This window comes from Thalassophryne amazonica, chromosome 9, assembly GCF_902500255.1.
Source record: "Thalassophryne amazonica chromosome 9, fThaAma1.1, whole genome shotgun sequence".
Taxonomy (NCBI): Eukaryota; Metazoa; Chordata; class Actinopteri; order Batrachoidiformes; family Batrachoididae; genus Thalassophryne; species Thalassophryne amazonica.
In genome coordinates, this window is record NC_047111.1 from 107,135,598 (window position 1) to 107,155,539 (window position 19,942).

At 40.6% G+C, this 19,942-nt stretch overlaps 1 protein-coding gene across 1 annotated transcript in view; it reads left to right on the plus strand.

Moving 5' to 3' along the window:
• Positions 1–19,489, plus strand: part of hnrnpl (heterogeneous nuclear ribonucleoprotein L) — a 30,944-nt gene extending 11,455 nt beyond the window's left edge. The window contains exons 7-14 of the mRNA XM_034178930.1: positions 5,065–5,100; positions 5,375–5,443; positions 5,527–5,774; positions 14,022–14,143; positions 14,239–14,440; positions 14,528–14,585; positions 18,928–19,023; positions 19,155–19,489. Coding sequence (XP_034034821.1) covers positions 5,065–5,100; positions 5,375–5,443; positions 5,527–5,774; positions 14,022–14,143; positions 14,239–14,440; positions 14,528–14,585; positions 18,928–19,023; positions 19,155–19,213 — 890 coding nt within the window. The 3' untranslated portion in view covers positions 19,214–19,489. The remainder of the gene's footprint in view (positions 1–5,064; positions 5,101–5,374; positions 5,444–5,526; positions 5,775–14,021; positions 14,144–14,238; positions 14,441–14,527; positions 14,586–18,927; positions 19,024–19,154) is intronic.
• The last annotated feature ends 453 nt before the right edge of the window (positions 19,490–19,942 follow it).

Consider the following 19,942-nt stretch of genomic DNA (forward strand, 5'->3'; position numbering starts at 1 on the left):
TTTGTTGAGTGTGTGTGTGTGTATATATATATATATATATATATATATATATATATATATATATATATATATATATATATATATATATATATATATATATATATATATATATATATAATCAGACCATGTAAAATGTACAATGCACATTCTGTGCAGGTTTTGGATGTCTCATCTTGTAAATATATTTCAGTGCTATTATTTTCAGCTGCCTTATGAACCAGAGGTACTCCTTGTGTCCTCACTGTGCAAACTCGTACAGGCAACTTCTCAGCAGCCACATGCTGCCAAAGACAACACAGCGGCTTGTAGAGCTACAGTATAACACCACCCATAAGTCACGACAAATGTGAATCCACTCGGCATACATCGGACACAGTGGGGCAACAAACACTGGAACACAACCTCAGCTCGGTACTTCCTATTTCCAAGTTCTTCATCACGTCTTATCCATCACCTGACATGGAATCCATTTTATTTTTGGCTGTGCACGGCAGTCGCCACGTTTTGATCATTTTAAGGGACAAATACTCCAAGGCCATGCGAACAGACATTCTGCATATCCACCACAGGCTGAGCTTGATAACTTGATAAGCATCTACCACCACCTCTTTACCAGCACAGCACATCTGCAGAGCCCCGAGGAATTACCACACAACACATTGATGAGGGCAAGAGGCAGGTGTGTGGTTGTTGCGGCCACGTTTCCTAGCCTTTGGGATGAGACTGCCATAACACAACCACAGGGAGCTGCAGAGGAGTGTTCAGGCACACTCAGCCTGACCAGGCAACAGATGACACCACATACTGGGGCAGTAAACAAAAACGAGGCTGGCGGTTGCCTCAGATGTTTATGGCGTTTGCCTCTCTCCATGGGCTGAACATATGACAACACTACAAGCTGAATATCCGTGGCACCACACAGAGCTGAGCTGCCATGACAGCACATCACGCAGATATTCCAGATGACTTGCTGTCCAGCACTAGGGACCTTTAAGCTTTGTGAGTGGCTGACAGCTATTACACCAAAAACATCGTGATCGTCCATTTTACATAAGAAGAAACAGGGGGGACCATGAAGACACAAGCGTCAGACACCCATCAAGCATACAAGCACAGAGGCAAACAGATTAAAAAAATCTTTTTCTGATGCTCTCTGCATTTATGGACTCTAGTGTTGTTTTTCCTTGTATCTTTCTTCCCATCTGCCCTCTCCCCCCTCCTCCTCCTTATGCTGTTCTTGTGTTTCTCTGTTTCATTTTTCTTTTTGCACTGGCCTATAGTGATGCCTTTAACGCCTCCCGTGTGATGCAGGTTTGGCTCAGTGTGACAGCCCTGTCTCAAACGATGCAAATACCCTGCTTTGTGGTCACAGCACGGTAAGCTGGAAATGAGCCTTGAAGAGCAACTTTAAAAAAATATATAATACAGAAAAAAACCTGCTGCAATCAAATCAGACATTGGACGTGTGGCTGTACTTTCTCTGTGGTGGTGGTGGTGGTAATTATGCACGGAAAGAGAAAAATAATTGAAGGAGAATGAGTTGAGACTGAAGTCCGAGGTTTGGCAGGTGGTGTCATTGCTGAAGACTGCCCACTGTGCCCTGTGCTCCATTTGTGGTGCTGTAAGTACTTGTAAGAAATGACAATGATTTGAAATGACATTGCACTGAACCTAAAGGACTTGACTCTTGTCTTTGTGTTACTTAAATATGTTTGTGTAGGCTCTCAGTTACTTACTTAAATGTTCCACTTACGATATAGCCAGTTTAAAAAAACAAACTGCAATTAAGAAGCTGCACAACAGTTAGTTTTACTGTCTTTATTGATAGTAAAACAGGCCTAAGAGCTCAACTCATCTTTGATTGCTTTGTTTCTGAAAAAGTAATTTTTGAAAAATTTGTTTAAAAGTTAACCTGTCAATAGTGCAGCCTTCTCGGGAGTTAAGTCTTTGGCTCAGTGCTACAACACTTCTGAAGAAATATATCGAGCTCTGTGTTTCTCTTCCACCGTGTACTGGTTTTAATTTCAGTGTTGCTCTACTTTCAGAATTTAGCTTTAGTGAGTTTGCTAGTGGATGTAGCGTATGGTAAATGGTCATTAATTTATGTTGCAGGTTCTCAGGAAATTAACTACACCACTTCATTTTACAGTTTGGTTTTTGAATTCATTTAGAGCGCTACTGTCAGTTTCTTTTTATAGGTTTTTGGGTCGGGGGCTTGAGTTTTCCCATATGAGGCAGTTGTCAAACAACGATTTATGACTAAAAGGCTGTCTTGATGGTAAAATATTTTTAGAACTTATTACCTGACAATTACATATTGTTGAATTTTGTCATGATTTATGTTGTTGCCACGTATATGCATATGGGAAATATTTTAACCTTCACCCCCCCCTTTTTGTTTTTTTTTTTTAAACAGTCAGAAATAGCTACGTTTATTATTGAAACAGATTTACAGTATGAGCTGTTCGATGAAAAGCCATTCTGATAGTGTCAAGAATGTTGTGGATAGCCAGAAGGAATTTTATTCGCTCGGTGTTACATAACCCATTTTTATAAAACCCACCTCAGCCAAGAAAACGCCTGCAGCATTCTGTGCATTGAGTTATGAAACAGTAGGTACTGCACATGCATTCTTTTTGAATTTGCCAACTCTTGATATGGAGTCATACTGGTTATGCAGCAACAGGTAAACTCACAATTGCCTTGGACCACTATTCAGTTGTTCACAGCATATCCAGTTTTAGTTGGGTGCCTTTTAGTGACAACTGCAGCCATGTCTTGAATTTTCAGATTTTACCATTCGGTGTTTCACAGTTGTGAAACTGGCTGTCCGTGGCTCAGGCAAGAGGTCAGTTTCAGCAGAGTTCCATTGTAAGAGCTCAGCACTCAGTCTAAACACACCTCGTGAAGTATGGACAATAAGACAACATCGGGGCACAGCAGAAGTCCATCACAGGTGCTACACCTCTCATCTTGGGAGAGCATATAATCACCGTGATCGCCCGTGAACCCGCTAAATTAACGCCATCCACATCCTCGCTTTGCCATTGTTTATATGTGCTATGAGACAGCAAAACTCTGCTGGCACTGCGGTGCATTCTGGGAAGCCCAGGCGGCTGCCAGGGGCATTATGGGAAATGCCGAAACACCAAATGCAAGTGAAATTCACTGCCTTAGCAATGTGCACTGCCATCTATTAGTTGGTAGTGAAAGGCCAAAATACATAAAACATCATGGGGGAACAATCCAGTCTTGGAATGTTCCACCATGTTACTATGTGTTTACAGAGTATGTGAACAGCTGCGTTTCCAGAAAACTATTTTCATACTGTTCGAATAAATTCTGCAGTGGTTTCTGTTTGTGAATCAGCCCTGTGCCCCACGTTGTGCTGCACAACTAGTCTTTCCACCCTCTTTGCTAGACTCTGTGTAGATACTGCAAGTGCCTCCTGCAAGCACCTGCTGGTGGTACGGAGTATTGCCAATCCACATGGACTGCAGTAACAAGATTGCCACTAACAATTGGCTTTGTCAGTTATAGTCTGCTGCATTTCTTAATGACATAGAGATGGCAATACGCTCACTCATTATTTGTACTAAACTGCAAAATGCTGAGGCAGTATTAAGGCATTTGAACATGTTTATATCAAACGTCCTCTGAAGAGTCTGTGCATGACGGGCAGAATGGAGGAATATTCTAACTAGACACACATGGTACCATGTCTGCAGGAAAGAGTGAAGTATCAACCAGTAATGCTACAAAAGTGACAGACATTTTAAGGCATGAGGAGAGTAGCATCCATGCAGAACACCTGTAAACTAAAAATACCTTGTGATGTACTTCGAAACTGTGGAAACAAGCTTTTTTTTCTTCTTCTTCTTCTTGCAACAGACAGACTACCAAGTTCTTTTCTGTGACTGGTGCCTGGTTCACACGGTAAGATAATTATGCCGGTTTCTGACCTGATCTTCCCCTTCTGACAATTTTAAAGGAAGCCCGACTAACATGATGGCTCTAAAGATAATTTTATCAGATATTCCTGCTGTGTGTGGTGTGCTAAAAGTGTAGCAGAAGGGCGTCAAGACCGCTCAGACCTCAAATTGTGAATATTCAGCATGTTTGATTGTCTTGTCCCGATATCCCAGCGTGTGGGGTTTGCCACGAGCGCACAGTCTGTGGAATGTGATGTGTAGCCAATCAAAGTGAGGTGACAGAAGCGCAGAGGGAATCCAAAATTGTTTACTTTAAAATCAAGCTTGATCTTGAGAGGTTTAGCGAGATTTCCCGTCTGACCTGGGAATGTTCGTGTGTGAAATCTGTGTAGTGTTGTTTTTACCATGTGGTTGCACACCACACACTGTACGACCAAAACTATTATGTTGATTTGTTCCCCGCTCCACCATGTGTGGGGTGTGTCAGGTGTTGAAAACCTACCAACAATTTTAAACTCTTGCCTTGTGAACCAGGCATGAATGTGGTTTGTGTTTGTTTTTTAAAATCAGCTGTAGTGCACAGGATTAACTGCAGGCTTTGTTGCTCAGAAAAGACAGTTTTTTGGGGGGGTGGAAATTGTTTTCTGTGTGCCCTGTTGCCATCGAGCACTACTTTCACTTTTATTTCTGACCCACCTGCTGTGCTGTTACTGACTACGTGATAAAGCATGAAAGTCTTAAATGTGAACAAAGCTGGATTTAGTGAGTGTTCCTGCCATCTTAAAGGCTCATTATGGCACTGCAAATGTATTAACTGTTTAAAAGGTGCCAAAAGTGGGCAATTTTTTTTTTTTTTTTTTTACTTGCAATTGTAATCAAAGTGTTATCTTTTCACTTGTGTTGCTATTTTAATTTCATGCCGCTTGTATTAACTGCAGAGCTTTCAATAAAACATGTTTACAGTGCGAGTGCCACGTGTGGCACTCATGCATTGTTTTCTCTGATGTTGGTCTTCTCAGTTTCTTAAAATCAATATCATAGGATTGAAAGAAATACTTAAACAGTGTTGCTAGTTTGCTATTTTTCCTAATGTTCATATGGACTTGACGTGTATGTATATGTACTTGCACAGATGCTGATGGTGATGGCAATTGGAACAATTCACAAGGTGTGTTTGTATTGGGATGACAAATTAAGGTGGTTGCTTCTATAATGACAATGTTTAAAATTTTGTTTTTAAACATCAATGCTTAAAAAAAATCTCCATTATGTTTTTTTTGTTTTTATAACAAAATAGAAACTGCAATTTTTTATTTTTTACACTTCAGATGTCAGGTCCTATTTTTGCATGTCCATTTTCACTTTGTCCCTTAACTCTTTGTAGTTTACATAAGGTAACTGAAGTGAAGCTTTCAATTTGTAACTTTTCTCTGCCATTTCAGATCCCAATGCCAATCCCAACAAACGGCAGCGGCAGCCTGCACTCCTGGGAGATCACCCTCCGGATTATGGTAAATGTGTTGGTTTGGGTAACTGGGGAATTGCCCCATGTAATTGATTTATGAACTGAGCACTTATTTTCTCTTTAAATAAGGTGGCCCACAAGGAGGTTATCACAGCTACAATGATGACAGCTATGGGCACCCTCCTCATCGCATGGGACCTGCTATGGGTGGGCGTGGTCGTGGTAGCCAGCGCTACGGCTCAGGATATGGACCGCCCCCTCCTGAGTATGGCCCTCATGCTGATTCCCCTGTTCTTATGGTTTATGGTCTTGAACCATCAAAGATCAACGCTGACAAAGTTTTCAACATCTTCTGCCTCTATGGCAATGTACAGCGGGTGAGTGACTTGAATTTAATTAAACCCATTTTGTACTATTGCACAACAAAAAGACTATACTGCAAATCAACATCCATGACACCACAATACAGCCTTTGGTCCTAGATTCCAACCACCTAGGCAGGTAACTCTGGTCCATCCATACCGCTGGAAAGTAATCATCGATCTGCTAAACCAAGATAAAGCACTCAGACACCTATGTGTGGAATCATGCGTAGGGAAACGCACCACTTAGTGTTGAAGCTGAAGCTCCCTGATCACTGTGACAGTCCTCAGATTCATCTCCCTAAGTACTGTAACACCTCGATTGATAGTCATTCCAGTGGTACCCAAGGGTCCTCCCAAAGAGACCTGGAACCAAAGCCATCCACTTGTCCCCTTAGGTGACTGGTTAGTCTCACAACCATACAGTAACATGGGAAGCATCAGCGCTCCAAAGCCTTGGACCTTCATTCTCCTGCAAAGATCTCTGCATTGCTAAAGCCCTCTGTTGTACAAGTTCAGTACTTATATCACACAGCACTGATTTGGAAAGAGTAACGCGTTGGATTGCTTGTTACTGAAAAAAGTGGTCAGAACAGAGTAATGCGTTACTGGCAACACTGGTGCTCACTGACAAGCTATTCCAAGTGCCCACCCTCATGAGCTGCTTCAGGTTTGCACCTGGGCACTACCGTGCAGTGGACAACCTCTTAGCGCTGCACAACACCACCATTCATCAAATACAAAGCACTTGGTGGTCTCCCTGTGGCTCCAGACTGCTTCCTTCACACTATCCTCCAGTGGAAGGCAGCTGTAGTTGCTCCCACAGAGAACAGAAATCTTTCAAGGATGCTTATTCGCCGTCTTTGGACGGTTTTCCATCTTTTTGTAAATTCTTGCTGTCTAAAAGAATGCTCTTGTGAAGGTAGTAAATGCGCAACGTCTCGATGTTCCAGACAATTTCCTGTCCTGTCTGCTTCCCACGCCAAATATCATAGCATCGTTCAACAAATTTTCTACCTTGTCAGTTTCTTGTCCTTTATTTCCAATATTACACAAGATAAATACAGGTATGGCAATAATTTAATGCTGATATCATTTAAACAAGTAAATTCTGTGATATTTTGGTATTGTTGTATGATAAATGTAATGCTTAGTAAGGTTGGGTATTGAAACCCGGTTCTCTTCGGGTATCGTGAAGAAATGATTCAGTCAACTGACATCAATAGCCTTTTTGCTGAGCGGTTCCCTTATCGGTCTTTCAGAGTGGCCGTTGTTTTGGGGGGTGTTTGTCGAGAAAATGATCATGTTTCTACGAGTCTGTAATGAACCATTTATGCAGCACGGCTCTTCTTTAAAGATTGAAGCATTGATCCAACCCGCTGCTTCATTGGTTTTATTTCGCTCTATCTTAATTTTTCCCCGCTAAAACCCTAAAGAGCATGTGTCTGAGTAATATTTACCTTTTTATGTTAAACCGACCTGTTATGGTCTTCTGAAACAGTTGATGTATTTTATAACTTAAAAACGGGACCGATGCTAACGCATTAGCATTAAGCTGTTCGGATCTCAGCACATTTGTGTGCATTTGTTTTCTGTATAATAATTAATGGCTCAGCGTTTGTTGTCGTAGAAGAGTCAAATGTATTACAAATTGTAATATTTAAATGTATTTTTGTTTAGATAATAGCGACAACAATAATAGTAATAACTAATAATGCTACAATACAATTTTAGAGAGACAACCTGATTAAAAACGCAACAGAAAATATAAAACCAATTAACGATGAACATAAATGTTTTCTGTGAACAGCTAGTGACGGTTACACCTCCACTTCATCCCTGTTTAATGATAATTTGTCAAACCATGTTTTCAATTTAATTACTTCAGTGATTTCCTCCAGAGCTATCTGCCAAGCTAGAAAACTGCTGTTCCTTAGGGCAGAATACTACTGGAGTGAATTTGAATAAGGAAAGGTGTTTTTTTTGTTTGTTTGTTTTTTTTTTTTTTGTTTTTTTTTGTGTGTGTGTGTTTGTTGTTTTTGTTTTTTTTTCTCTCTCTCTCACCAAAATGGATGCTGCACTCACTGCAGTTTTTTGTCTGGAATAGCCCCAGATTGTATTTCAGAGCTTCTAGAATTCAAAAAATTTTGTGCAGGTGGTGTTTCATGATTGCTTCAGTGGTTGCAGATGAAAAAAAAAAATAGTACACCATTTGTCCCTGTGAAGTTATGCTGTGTAACAGGAAGCTGCCCCCAGAAGTGGTCAAATCCCATGCTGTCATGCAGAGGTTCAAATGAGACTGTGCTGCCCTATTGATCTTGTTTATAAATTGTCGTACAATTATAAATAGTATATTGACTTGATAAGAGCAACTCCTCCTAAACCGCTTCTTGGATTTCAGTGAAACTTCACACAGTGATGGCACACCATGTGAAGATGTCTATGAAAGAAAAGGTTTCTGGTGTGACATCTTCAACAGAAGATGATTGGAAGTCTCAGAAATCTCTTTTTTTTTTTTCTTCCCCGCTTACGTGGTGAACATTTCCGGGTTGTTTTTTTGTTTTCCTGGCTCACATCAGATTTAATTGTGGTCGGTCTTCACAATGTTTATATTTGTAAAATTGCTTGGGAACATCTGAGACGTCACAGTGGATATTAAATTTTAATTTTTCATGTCCTGATCCGAGACTGAAGGATAAATGTAGCATAGTGCCGCTGGACCACACAGCAATGAAATAATTGGCACTGTTACAGATTGTACCATGAACTTTGCCTTGTACTGAAAGGACAAAGAAAATAATTGAAACATTGTTCTGCTGCAGGGAGATGGTTTAAAGTTCATCACAAATAAGTTCAAATGGGTCTGGTTTGACCAAAGTGCTGACCCAGTTTTTTTTTATTATGATTTATACAGAAACATTAATATCCCCGGTAAGTCTTTGACTTGATTATTATTATTTTGATGGCATTCTTTGTCAGTTGACATTATTCAAGTTCACACAAATCAAAATCTGTCTTTGGGGTGAAATTACTTCAAACTGTCTCCATGCTAGTGTGATGTTGGCCTGCTAAATCTGCATTTTATGGTTTCTTCTGTTGTGTTTGTGAGAGAGAGAGAAATATCCACATGGAGCAAAATAAAAATGACATGCTCAAAGAAATGAGACATTGATTTTTACAGGGTTTATAGAAGTGAATAAGAAAATTTAAACCCAAATCAGTGTTCCTTAGAACCAAAAGTTATATTGGTGATTTAATGAACATTAGATGCAACTTGTATCAAATTTCATTTTAAGTCATCAGTTATAAAAGCACAAATTGCTGAAGTCAAATGTTTAGATAAATGTAGAGAGAACGGTAACAGTCCAATGCAAATATGTGGTCTTATCAAATGGTAACACTGTGTTTGAATCCATGTGACAGACTGTGTATTATAGTTTTGTCATCTTGCCAATATGGGAAAATAGTCTTTTCACACAATTTGTATCACAAAGTTGTGGCAGCGACTGTGATACAAATGATAGCGACTGTTACGTTTAGTCAGATGTTGTTAAATCTATTGAAATATCAAAAATATGCCTGCTGAATTAATAGCAAAGCATGTCTCTCAAGTTCAAACAAAGAGGGGAAAAATAAGCACAACCCCATGTTTATTAAAAAAAAAAAAAAAAAAAAGACATGCCCACCCAAGCGGTTTGTGATTTGTTTGGGGAAAAAGAGTTCCCACATACATACATTTGCTTTGATTTTTGACATCAAAATTTTGAAATAAATAAAATCAACTTAAAATAAAAATCTCAAAAAAATTACATTCATTTTGACTCTGTTTACTATTACTGATTAAAATATGATTTTACAAAAACTCTGAAAACTGAGTAGATATTGAATATATCAGAGTGAACTGAAGTCAGATAATATAAGTTTCATGAAGTATCCATTTTGCTAATTTAATTTCACAAAAACCAAATCATCTGCAATAATGCTGAAAAAAGTTGAAAACAGTTCAGTCAGGGAAAGTATGCATCATTAGCAGAAAAAGGAAAATATGTACAAATCATAGTTAACTTTTATTGGATCTCATATTTTGACGTAGAGTGATCATTGATCTGAAACTTCTATTATTTCATATCCAATTACCGTATTTTCCGGACTATAAGTCGCACTTTTTTACATGTTTTGGCCGGGGGTGCGACCTATACTCTGGCGCAACTTATAAATGAAAACTATACCGGTAGGATCTCAATTAATTTACTGTAACAAAACAATTTTACGTGACAGTCCATCTATGTTTTATAGTGGCCACCGGAAAAGGAAATGCAATGCATCATGGGCACTGTAGTATGACGGCCATCCTATAATTCACGCTGGTCGCGATAACCAATCAGAGAACAGAACGTTGGATGCGTATTCCTCACCTCACCCACAGCGTGTGAAGCTGACGAACACGGTGCTTGCTGTTATTCCGGCATGGCGAACAGAACAGCTTCAACCCTTGGATATCAGTGTGAGCAGAGTGTTTAAGTTGACGCTGAGAGCTGCGTGGGAGCACTGAGCGACGGTGGAGGATTAGCGTCTGCACTTGGAAGGAGCTGGATCGACAGCGCTGGGTGGTCATGAGCTGCGCAGGTAGGCGCTGCATGGTTCGGCTCGCAATGTGGTCTGCAAAATATAAACAAATCCGTAGGTAAAATGCAGCTCACGAGAGGGCACTCGAGGCTTGTGTGACTGTTCCTGCGACTTCTGACTACCATAGAAAAATAAAAATTTTAACGTTACTGATAACAAGACAACGGAGAACGCCCGAAAAAATGCCACCAAAAAGAAAATCATACTCTGCAGATTACAAGTTAAGACTGGTTAAATATGCATCCGAAAACGGTAGCCGTCACAATATTATCATCTGAACTTTTCATGTTAACATACCTGTATGTCCATGGGACTTATAGTCCAGTGGACCTTATTTATGGTTTATTTTTCTTTATAATGGATAAAGTGGCTAGTGCGACTTATAGTCTGGAAAATACGGTAAACAGATTGTTTGGATTTCTTATTATATTAGTATGATATATTGGGTTATGGTGGTACATTTAACAAATTGGTAAGTATTACTGTATACGAGGTCTGTCAATAAAGTATAGGTCCTTTTTATTTTTTTCAAAAACTATATGGATTTCATTCATGTTTTTACGTCAGACGTGCTTGAACCCTCGTGTGCATGCGTGAGTTTTTCCACGCCTGTCGGTGACGTCATTCGCCTGTGAGCACTCCTTGTGGGAGGAGTCGTCCAGCCCCTCGTCGGAATTCCTTTGTCTGAGAAGTTGCTGAGACTGGCGCTTCGTTTGATCAAAATTTTTTCTAAACCTGTGAGACACATCGAAGTGGACACGGTTCGAAAAATTAAGCTGGTTTTCAGTGAAAATTTTAACGGCTGAGATTTTGAGGTGATACTGTCGCTTTCTTCCCACGGTGCGAGACGTCGCGCAGCGCTCTCAGGCGCCGTCATCAGCCTGTTTCAAGCTGAAAACCTCCACATTTCAGGCTCTATTGATCCACTACGTCGTGAGAGAACAGAAGTTTCAGAAGAAGTCGGTTTCAGCATTTTATTCGGATATTCTACTGTTAAAGGAGATTTTTTTTTTTTTTTTTATGAAAGACGTGCGGACGGGCCGCACCGCGCCGGCACAGGAAAAACACCTCCGTGTTGATAACCATTTGTAAAATCGAGGCGGCTTTTGATGGCTTTCAGTGGAGTGAGTATATGAGAAATTGTTTAACAGCTGGACATGTTCCAACTTGTCCTTAAGGCTTCCAACGGAGGTGTTTTTCCTGTGGCGGAGCGTTGCGCCGGCTGCGAGCCGACGCTGCAATCCGTTCGCACGTCTTTCCTTAAAAAAAAAATCCCCTTTAACAGTGGAATATCCAGATAAAATGCTGAAACCGACTTCTTCTAAAACTTCTCTGTTCTCTCACGACGTCCTGGATCAATAGAGCCTGAAACAGGCTGACGACGGCGCTTGGGAGCGCTGCACGACGTCTCGCTCCGTGGGAAGTCCTTAAAGCGACAGTATCACCTCAAAATCTCTCATCAGCCGTTAAAATTTTCACCGAAAACCAGCTTAATTTTTCGAACCGTGTCCACTTCGATGTGTACTTCACAGGTTTAGAAAAAATTTTGATCAAACAAAGCGCTAGTCTCTCAGCAATTTCTCAGACAAAGGAATTCCGACGAAGGGCTGGACGACTCCTCCCACAAGGAGTGCTCACAGGCGAATGACGTCACCGACAGGCGTGGAAAAACTCACGCATGCGCACGAGGGTTCAAGCATGTCTGACGTAAAAACATGAATGAAATCCATATAGTTTTTGAAAAAAATAAAAAGGACCTATTGACAGACCTCGTACAACCTTTCTTGCAGTTGGTTTCACTTTTTGCTTAGGAAAAAAATCCCTTTCTAGGGTTGTATCTTGTTCAGCTATAACTGAGAACACTTTTTTCTCTACATTGATTACAGACCCTGCAGCGGGTCTGTAATCAACCTTTCTGCGGCACAGCTTTGCTTTGAACCTTGAACCAATCGAAGCAGTGATTCACATATCGAAGTAGTGCTTTGATTTGCTGCTTCGTTGATTCATTGTTTTATTTTGCTTTATCTTAATTTTTCCCCGCTAAAATCCTAAAGAGCATATGTCTGAGTAATATTTACCTTTTTTATGTTAAACCGACCTGTTATGGTCTTCTGAAACAGTTGATGTATTTTGTAACTTAAATGGGAGCGATTCTAATGCGTTAGCATGTTTATGGCGTTTTCCATGTTAAAGTTAGCATTAAGCTGTTCACATCTCTGCATGTTTTCTGTATAATTAATGGCTCAGCGTTCGTTGTCGTAAGAGTGAAATTGTGTTGTTTTTTTTTTTCTATATTAATAATGGCAACAGCAATAATAGTAATAACTCATAATAACTGATTATGCTACAATACAGTTTTAGAGAAAGAGACAAAGAACCTGATGAAACAAACAGAAAAGATAAAACCAACTAACAATGAAAATAAATAAATGCATATAGAAATAAATGTTTCCTGTGAACACCTAGTAACTCTTACACTTCCACTTCATCCCTGTTTTATTTAAGTTTAATGACAATTTGTTTTGGTCAAACCATATTTTCAATGTATTAATTTCTTCAGTGATTTCCTCCAGAACTATCTGCCAAGCTAGAAAACTGCTGCATCCTTGTAAGAGCAGAATACTACTGGAATGAATTTGAATTTTTTTTTTCTCACCAAAGTGGATGCTGCACTCACTGCAGTTTGTCTGGAATAGCCCCAGATTGCATTTCAGAGCTTCTAGAATTCAAACATTTTCGTGCAGGTGGTGTTGGGGGGTAATTTTGGGTTACAGCTTTTTTGTTTTTCACCGCTTTCATCCCTGAATATGTCAATCGTGAGTCACTTTTGTGCGGATAAAGTCACTAACTGGGACTCCTGTCTTGTTGCGAGAAAGAAAGGAGAATCATCCTCCGTTCTGTTCACACAGCTTCAAATGCTGTGCAGCTCTCTGCCGAGTCAAGTTAGAACGATAGAATCCAGTCGGAATTAATAACTTCAAAGCGAAACGCCATTGAAATCAAATGACACTTATTTCCAAATGTTGTAAGACAAACAAACTGCAATCGATCAAAACGTTTTTTCCTCCCAAAATGAGACGTCCTGTGCTGACGTGCAGCAGCCAGCTGAGTTCAGCTCAGAGGTGCGGAGAGACATTCATGCCAAAATGTCTGAAAAGAAATGCTTTTAACAAAAACTACAGATGTCGTTTATTTTTATTTATGTCCAGAGATCAAGGATCCAGTGACCAATTTAAAATTTTGTTGACATAGAAAACCAGGTGTCTATAAGGGAATCGATAAGCGGAATCGATAATGGCATCTATCGATAAAATCTTATCAATACCCATCCCTAGGGGTTGTAGATGTTGTACCGCTTCGCTCTGTCAGTTTCAGTCAAAACAAAGTTTTATCACCAGCACCCTTGAGATTATCTGGCATAAGTCTACCAGCATAAAGACTTGGACCTCATTAGTCCACAGGTTCAACATGTTCACCATTTTCTACAGTCTGGTACATACATAGACAGTCCAACCTGGATTTGCAGAAAAGTGGCTCAGGAGCTAAAATGACAAACAAGATCCTGCTTGTGTTTCTAGAAAAAAAACTGTTCTTGCTCTTGATGTTGTGTGGTCAACTGGATGTTTTTACTTGCAGATCAAGTTCATGAAGAGTAAGCCCGGGGCAGCGATGGTGGAGATGGGAGATTGTTATTCTGTGGACAGGGCCATTACTCACCTCAACAACAACTTTCTGTTCGGACAAAAACTCAATGTTTGGTGAGCAACAGTCACAACCCATTCCAGTATAAAACTACAAACATAGATCATAACATCATCTCACTGTTGTGTATATCATCTTTCCTTCCTTGCAGTGTATCCAAGCAGCAAGCTATTGTTCCAGGGCAAAGCTACCAATTGGAGGACAACACCAGCAGCTTCAAAGACTTCCATGGATCCCGTAACAACCGCTTCACTTCCCCAGAGCAGGCAGCCAAGAACCGCATCCAGCATCCCAGCAATGTCCTACACTTCTTTAATGCACAGCCTGACATCTCCACGGAGATCTTCAACCAGGTTCTTAAAATAATAGTAGCAGAGGGCTTTACTTTGAGACTTGTATAATCTACAAATGGCTTTCTCTAAACTAGTCTGCTTTTACAGGTCTGTGAAGAATTGGGAATTAAGAAACCCACAACTGTGAAACTGTTCACAGGGAAGAGTGAGTAGCACACACTGCACACTTTTCATTGTCCAGTGGATGTTTATGCTTCAGTGTGGACTGAAACGGATTTTAAAGGTTGAGCCTTAGCTTTCTGAATTTCATTGGTGCACCTTGCATTCTGGTTTTTATGTATGTATATATATATTAGAGAGAGAGGATCCTGAAAGTATTCACAGCTCTTCACTTTTCCTACATGTTACCACCTTATTCTAAAATGAATGAAATTCATCTTTTTCCTCAAAATTCTACACAAAATACCCACACTGGATATGTTTAAAAAACATTCCGCTTTTATTCTTTTCTGATTTTTTTGAATTTTTAAAAATAAAAACTAAAATCACTTACATAATGCTCATACAGCCTTTGCCATGAAGTTCAAAATTGAGCTCTGGTGCATCCTCTTTCCATTGATCATCCATGACATGTGAGTCCATCTCTGGTAAAATTCAGTTGATTGGACATGATTTGGAAAGACACACACCTGTCTACATTTAAGGTCCCACAGTTGACAGTGCATGTCAGAGCACAAACCAAAAGAAATTGTCTATAGACATCCGAGACAGTATTGTTTCGAGGCACAAATCTAGGGAAGGGTACATAAACATTTCTGCTGCTTTAAAGGTCTCTGAGCACAGTGGCCTCCATCATCTGTAAATGGAAGCATTTCGAATCGACTAGGACGGGTATTCAACGCCAGTCCTTGAGGGCCAGTGTCCTGCAAACTTTTAGGTGCTTCTCTGCTTCAACATACCTGAGTCAGTTAATGAGGTCATTAGCAGCACTCTGAAGAACTTGACTGCATACTGAGGTAATTCAGCAATTTGATTCAGGTCTGTTGGACCAGGGACACATACATTTTTAATTTACATCTAAAAGTTGCAGGACACGGACCCTCGAGAACTGGAGTTGAATACCCCTGCACTAGGACTCTTCCTAGAGCTGGCCGCCTGTCTAAACTGAGCAATTGGGTAGAAGGGCCTTAGGGAGGTGACCAAGAACCCGATGGTCACTCTGTCAGAGCTCCAGCATTCCTCTGTGGAGAGAGAACCTTCCAGAAGGACACACATCTATGCAACAATCCACCAATCAGGCTTGTATGGTAGAGTGGCCAGACCATCCCTACAGTGAAGCATGGTGGTGGCTTCATCATGCTGTGGGGATGTTTTTCAGCAGCAGGAACTGGGAGACTAGTCAGGATTGAGGGAAAGATGAATACAGCAATGTATAGAGACATCTTAAAAAAAAAAAACCTGCTCCAGAGCGCTCTTTACCTCAGACTCGGGCAATGACATACACTCACGCGTGCCACATCGCTTAGCTTATGGCAAGCTAAAAGTGGACCCTCTTGTTTTGGCCGAACACCTCAAGTTTCAGGATATTCTGTGTTAGTATGTGCCTTCAGCCAATGTGCTTGATGAATTCCTGTGCAAAAAGTAGTTCCCAGATAATTGTGATATATTCCTGTGAGGTAATGAGTATATCATCAAAATTAATTCTAAAATTTATCAGTAATAAAATTATAAAGATGAGTGAAGTTTTAAGAGTGGCCATAATAAATATTTAAGAAACTTAAAGTTTCTGAGCAGCTTCACCTGTTTTTGCTCAAGCACATTGTAAACATTGACACGATGGAGTTTGATGCGGAAGAATTCAGAAAGATACAATTGGAATGTTTTGATGACCATTTACAGTTGATGAAAGACTTGGGTGTTAACTTTATGTTAAAATCGGAACAAGAAGCTGCACTGAAAGAGATGTATCTGGGAATAGACACATTCTGTCTCTTGTCGCTCCAACGAGAGCAGCACACTGAGCAGGGTGGAGAAAGTAGTCTGGCGAGCTCAGTCTCTGGGCGAGCTATCCCACAATGCCAAAATAGCAGAGATGTCGCTCCAATGAGAACATGCACGTTGAGCAGGGTGGTTCAATGGTTCATCTTTCAGCGGGACAGTGGCCCTAATGCCGCGTTCACACCGGGCGCGATTAAACGCTACAGATTTGCGTGGGTCGCCAGGACAGACGCGCCTCCTTCGCCCGGTGTGTCGCTCTGCTTGGGTGGACGTTCGCTGCGAAAATTCGCCCCGGTGCGTCATCAAATAGGAGGAGCTTCCATTCCGCTCGCCGGCTCCGGTTGTCAGTCAAGCTATCATGACGGACCTTGATCACATGGAGCGAGTTGCTGTGGAAAGCTCCCAATACAGAGAGTATCATTATTTGCTGCAGGAGCTGTGTCTGGGTGACGGCTGCTTTCAGCGGTCCTTCCACCTCTGTGGGACCCAGTTTGAGGATCAACTGTACTGTTCGCGTGCGTACATGTAAACAATAAAAAAAACAAACCTCAACTGCTTGCTGCAGCTGGCTCTTCCCCCCAAAAACTGTCATAATTGTGTTTAGAAACTAGTCACCATTTGTTTTATTATACATCTGTGTAGTTAATTAATAAAATATTCTCTACAGATGATTCGCTCGTGCGCACGTAAAAAAAGAAAAGGAAAAAGCTCCGCTCCCCGCTGCTGCAAATAGGGCTGCTGCTCGCTCCAAAAACTCTGTCATAATTGTGTTTAGAAACCAGTCACCATTTGCTTTATACAGGTGTGTAGTTAAGTAAAATAATCTCCAGGATGATTTGCGCGCGTGCGCGCACGTAAAATAAAAAGAAACTCCGCTCCCCGCTGCTGTGGTGCTGCTGTTAGCTCCAAAAACTGTCATGATTATGAAATAAAGGACAAAAGAGACATAAGTCCTGCTCACAGGCTGCTACCAGATACAGGACATGTTCACATCTTCAGTCAAAGTCCAGACATCTCCACATCACTACATATTCAGTCCCTGATTGGTCATCGCAGCGCGATGAGACGAAAAAGTTCCGATTTTTGAACTTGGGGAGGAGGGCATCGCGACGTGAGGCGACGCAATATCGCGCCACAAACGCGCAAAACGCTCAATCACTTCACTCGCATCGCTTCACTCGCCTCCATCGCGTTGCGCTGCGCGGTTTGGCGCCAAAACGCGTCCTTACATAGGGATTACATGGCAACCTGTGGCTGCAGTCGCTCGCGTCGCGCCCAGTGTGAACGCGGCTTAAGCTCAGCAAAGATAACAAATAAGTGGCTTCAGGACAACTCTGTGAATGTCCTTGAGTGGCCCAGCCAGAGCCCAGACCTAGCCCATTGAACATCTCTGGAGAGACCTGAAAATGGCTAACACTTACCTTCTAACCTGATGGAGTTTGAGAGGTGCTGCAAAGATGAATAGGCAAAACTGCCCAAAGATCTTTCTCCAACGTCAGAGCTAGGCTTGCATCTCAGATTTACCTTCTGGCAAATTGTAGTTGAACTTTCAGGTCTTCTTTTTAAGAAAATCCTCGTCTGCTCCATGTCATCATGAAGTTGTATAACGGGGGATAAAAATGCAAAACATGCACTATGCACAGTCTCTCCAGTCACAGCCACAGAAGCCTACAAGGTCTTCTGGGTGGTCTTGGTGTCTTTCTTTTCCGTCTCCTTCGTGTACAGTCACTCAATTTTTGAGAACTATCTACTCCACAGATTTACCATAGAGTGCCATACTGTTTGTGTTTCTTCATAATTGATGTCAGTTAAGTCTAAGACATATTCATTGATTTGGAAATGTTCATGTATCCATCCTCTGACATGTCTGAAGAAAACTGGCAATCACAAGTATTACACCAAAGTGGCCGATTACTTATGCAAACCATCATCTTGACTTTGATCTTTTTAGTTAATTTATATCTACAACTAAAAAAGTAACCGTTACTGACCGCCACAATTTTTTTCCTGATTTCTTATAGTGTTTCTTAAAGCCAGAAAGTTGCCATTTGAAATGACTTTAGTTTTGTCATGTCTGTGATCTGCTTTTTTTTTTTTTTTCTACAAAATTAAACAACTGAATGAACATCCTCCGAGGCCGGTGATTCCATAATTATTGCCAGGGGTTGTAGTTGTAGAGATTTACTTTGAGTTTAAAGATGTTAATTTTTTTTTTATAGTTTTTATATTTGAAATGGGATAAACAAATTAAAATGTGTGAAATACCAAGAAGCCAGATACTTTTGGACTGAACTGTCTGCTATATTGTAAGAACCCCTACATTTAAGTAAGTTGCTGTATATCTCTCCTGTAACTTAATTATGGAAGATGAGAACTGTGAAATTTTTTTTTTTTTTTTTTACTCAACCAAAAAAAAAACGTTGGGTGTACTTGTGCACAGCACTGTGACTATGCTGAAACTGCGTATTGTGCAGGCAGCTTTACTTTGAGTGAGTAGCAGTCATTTGAATACCATTTGCTGATGTTACCAATGTTTCTCTGTGAAACAGGTGAGCGAAGTTCATCCGGTCTGCTGGAGTGGGAATCCATCAACGATGCCATGGAAGCCCTGGCTATGATGAACCATCACCAGATGAAAAACCCCAGTAAGTCCTCGTTACCCTACATGAAACATGTCCTTTTCTGCTTACGCAGCCTTCTGTTACACAACATTTATTTTAAAAAGTCAGCCTTTGATTGTCTCTGGTTATTTATTGATGTTTCTCTGCTCTCCTAGGTGGGCCTTACCCTTACACACTGAAGTTGTGCTTCTCGACTACACACAACACCAACTAAATACTCCTTCAGCTGTTCATAATGATTTGTGAGGATGCATAAAATAAACCATAGCTCTGTCAGTTAGCATTCAGTCAGTATTGACAGAAAAATGACCTTGATGTACTTTAGATTACTTTCTCATACAATTTTTTTTAAGTCCTTTTCATTTAATTTTTCAATCCAGTGTTTTATATGTTCACAACACCAGAGCAAAACCTCCAGTGCTCTGAAATGAGGTCAGTTTGATGTAGACCCTTGTGTTTGCTTTTTAAATAAAATGATTGGGAACCATTAGGTGACGCTAACCGCTTTTTTTCTCTCACTCTTCCCTCTCTCTCTCCCCCATCTCTTGGTCAGTAGTCAAGTCCATTAGAGGCATGGCTTCATGTTTCTAGATCAACAATAAAAAAATTAAAAATGAATATTCTTTGTGCTGTAACTGTACAAACGGTTGCCTCTGTCTCTACCTCTTAATTTTGATGTTAACCCATGTGTCAGCAATGCTGTACGCACACAAAAGAGGTTACATATGAGAGCTAGAGAACGCACACCCAATGCTGCACACTAAACGAACGTCCCTTCATGGACAGCGACATGACGCCTCCTAAGCAGGTAAAATATTGAAGGTCCCGGATGTTAATGCATTTTCAATGGAGATTCACGACTGAACACACTCAGAAAAATGCTCGCAAAATACATGTTAAAATGCCATTTTGACCTGGATATCAAGCCAGTAAAATTAATTTA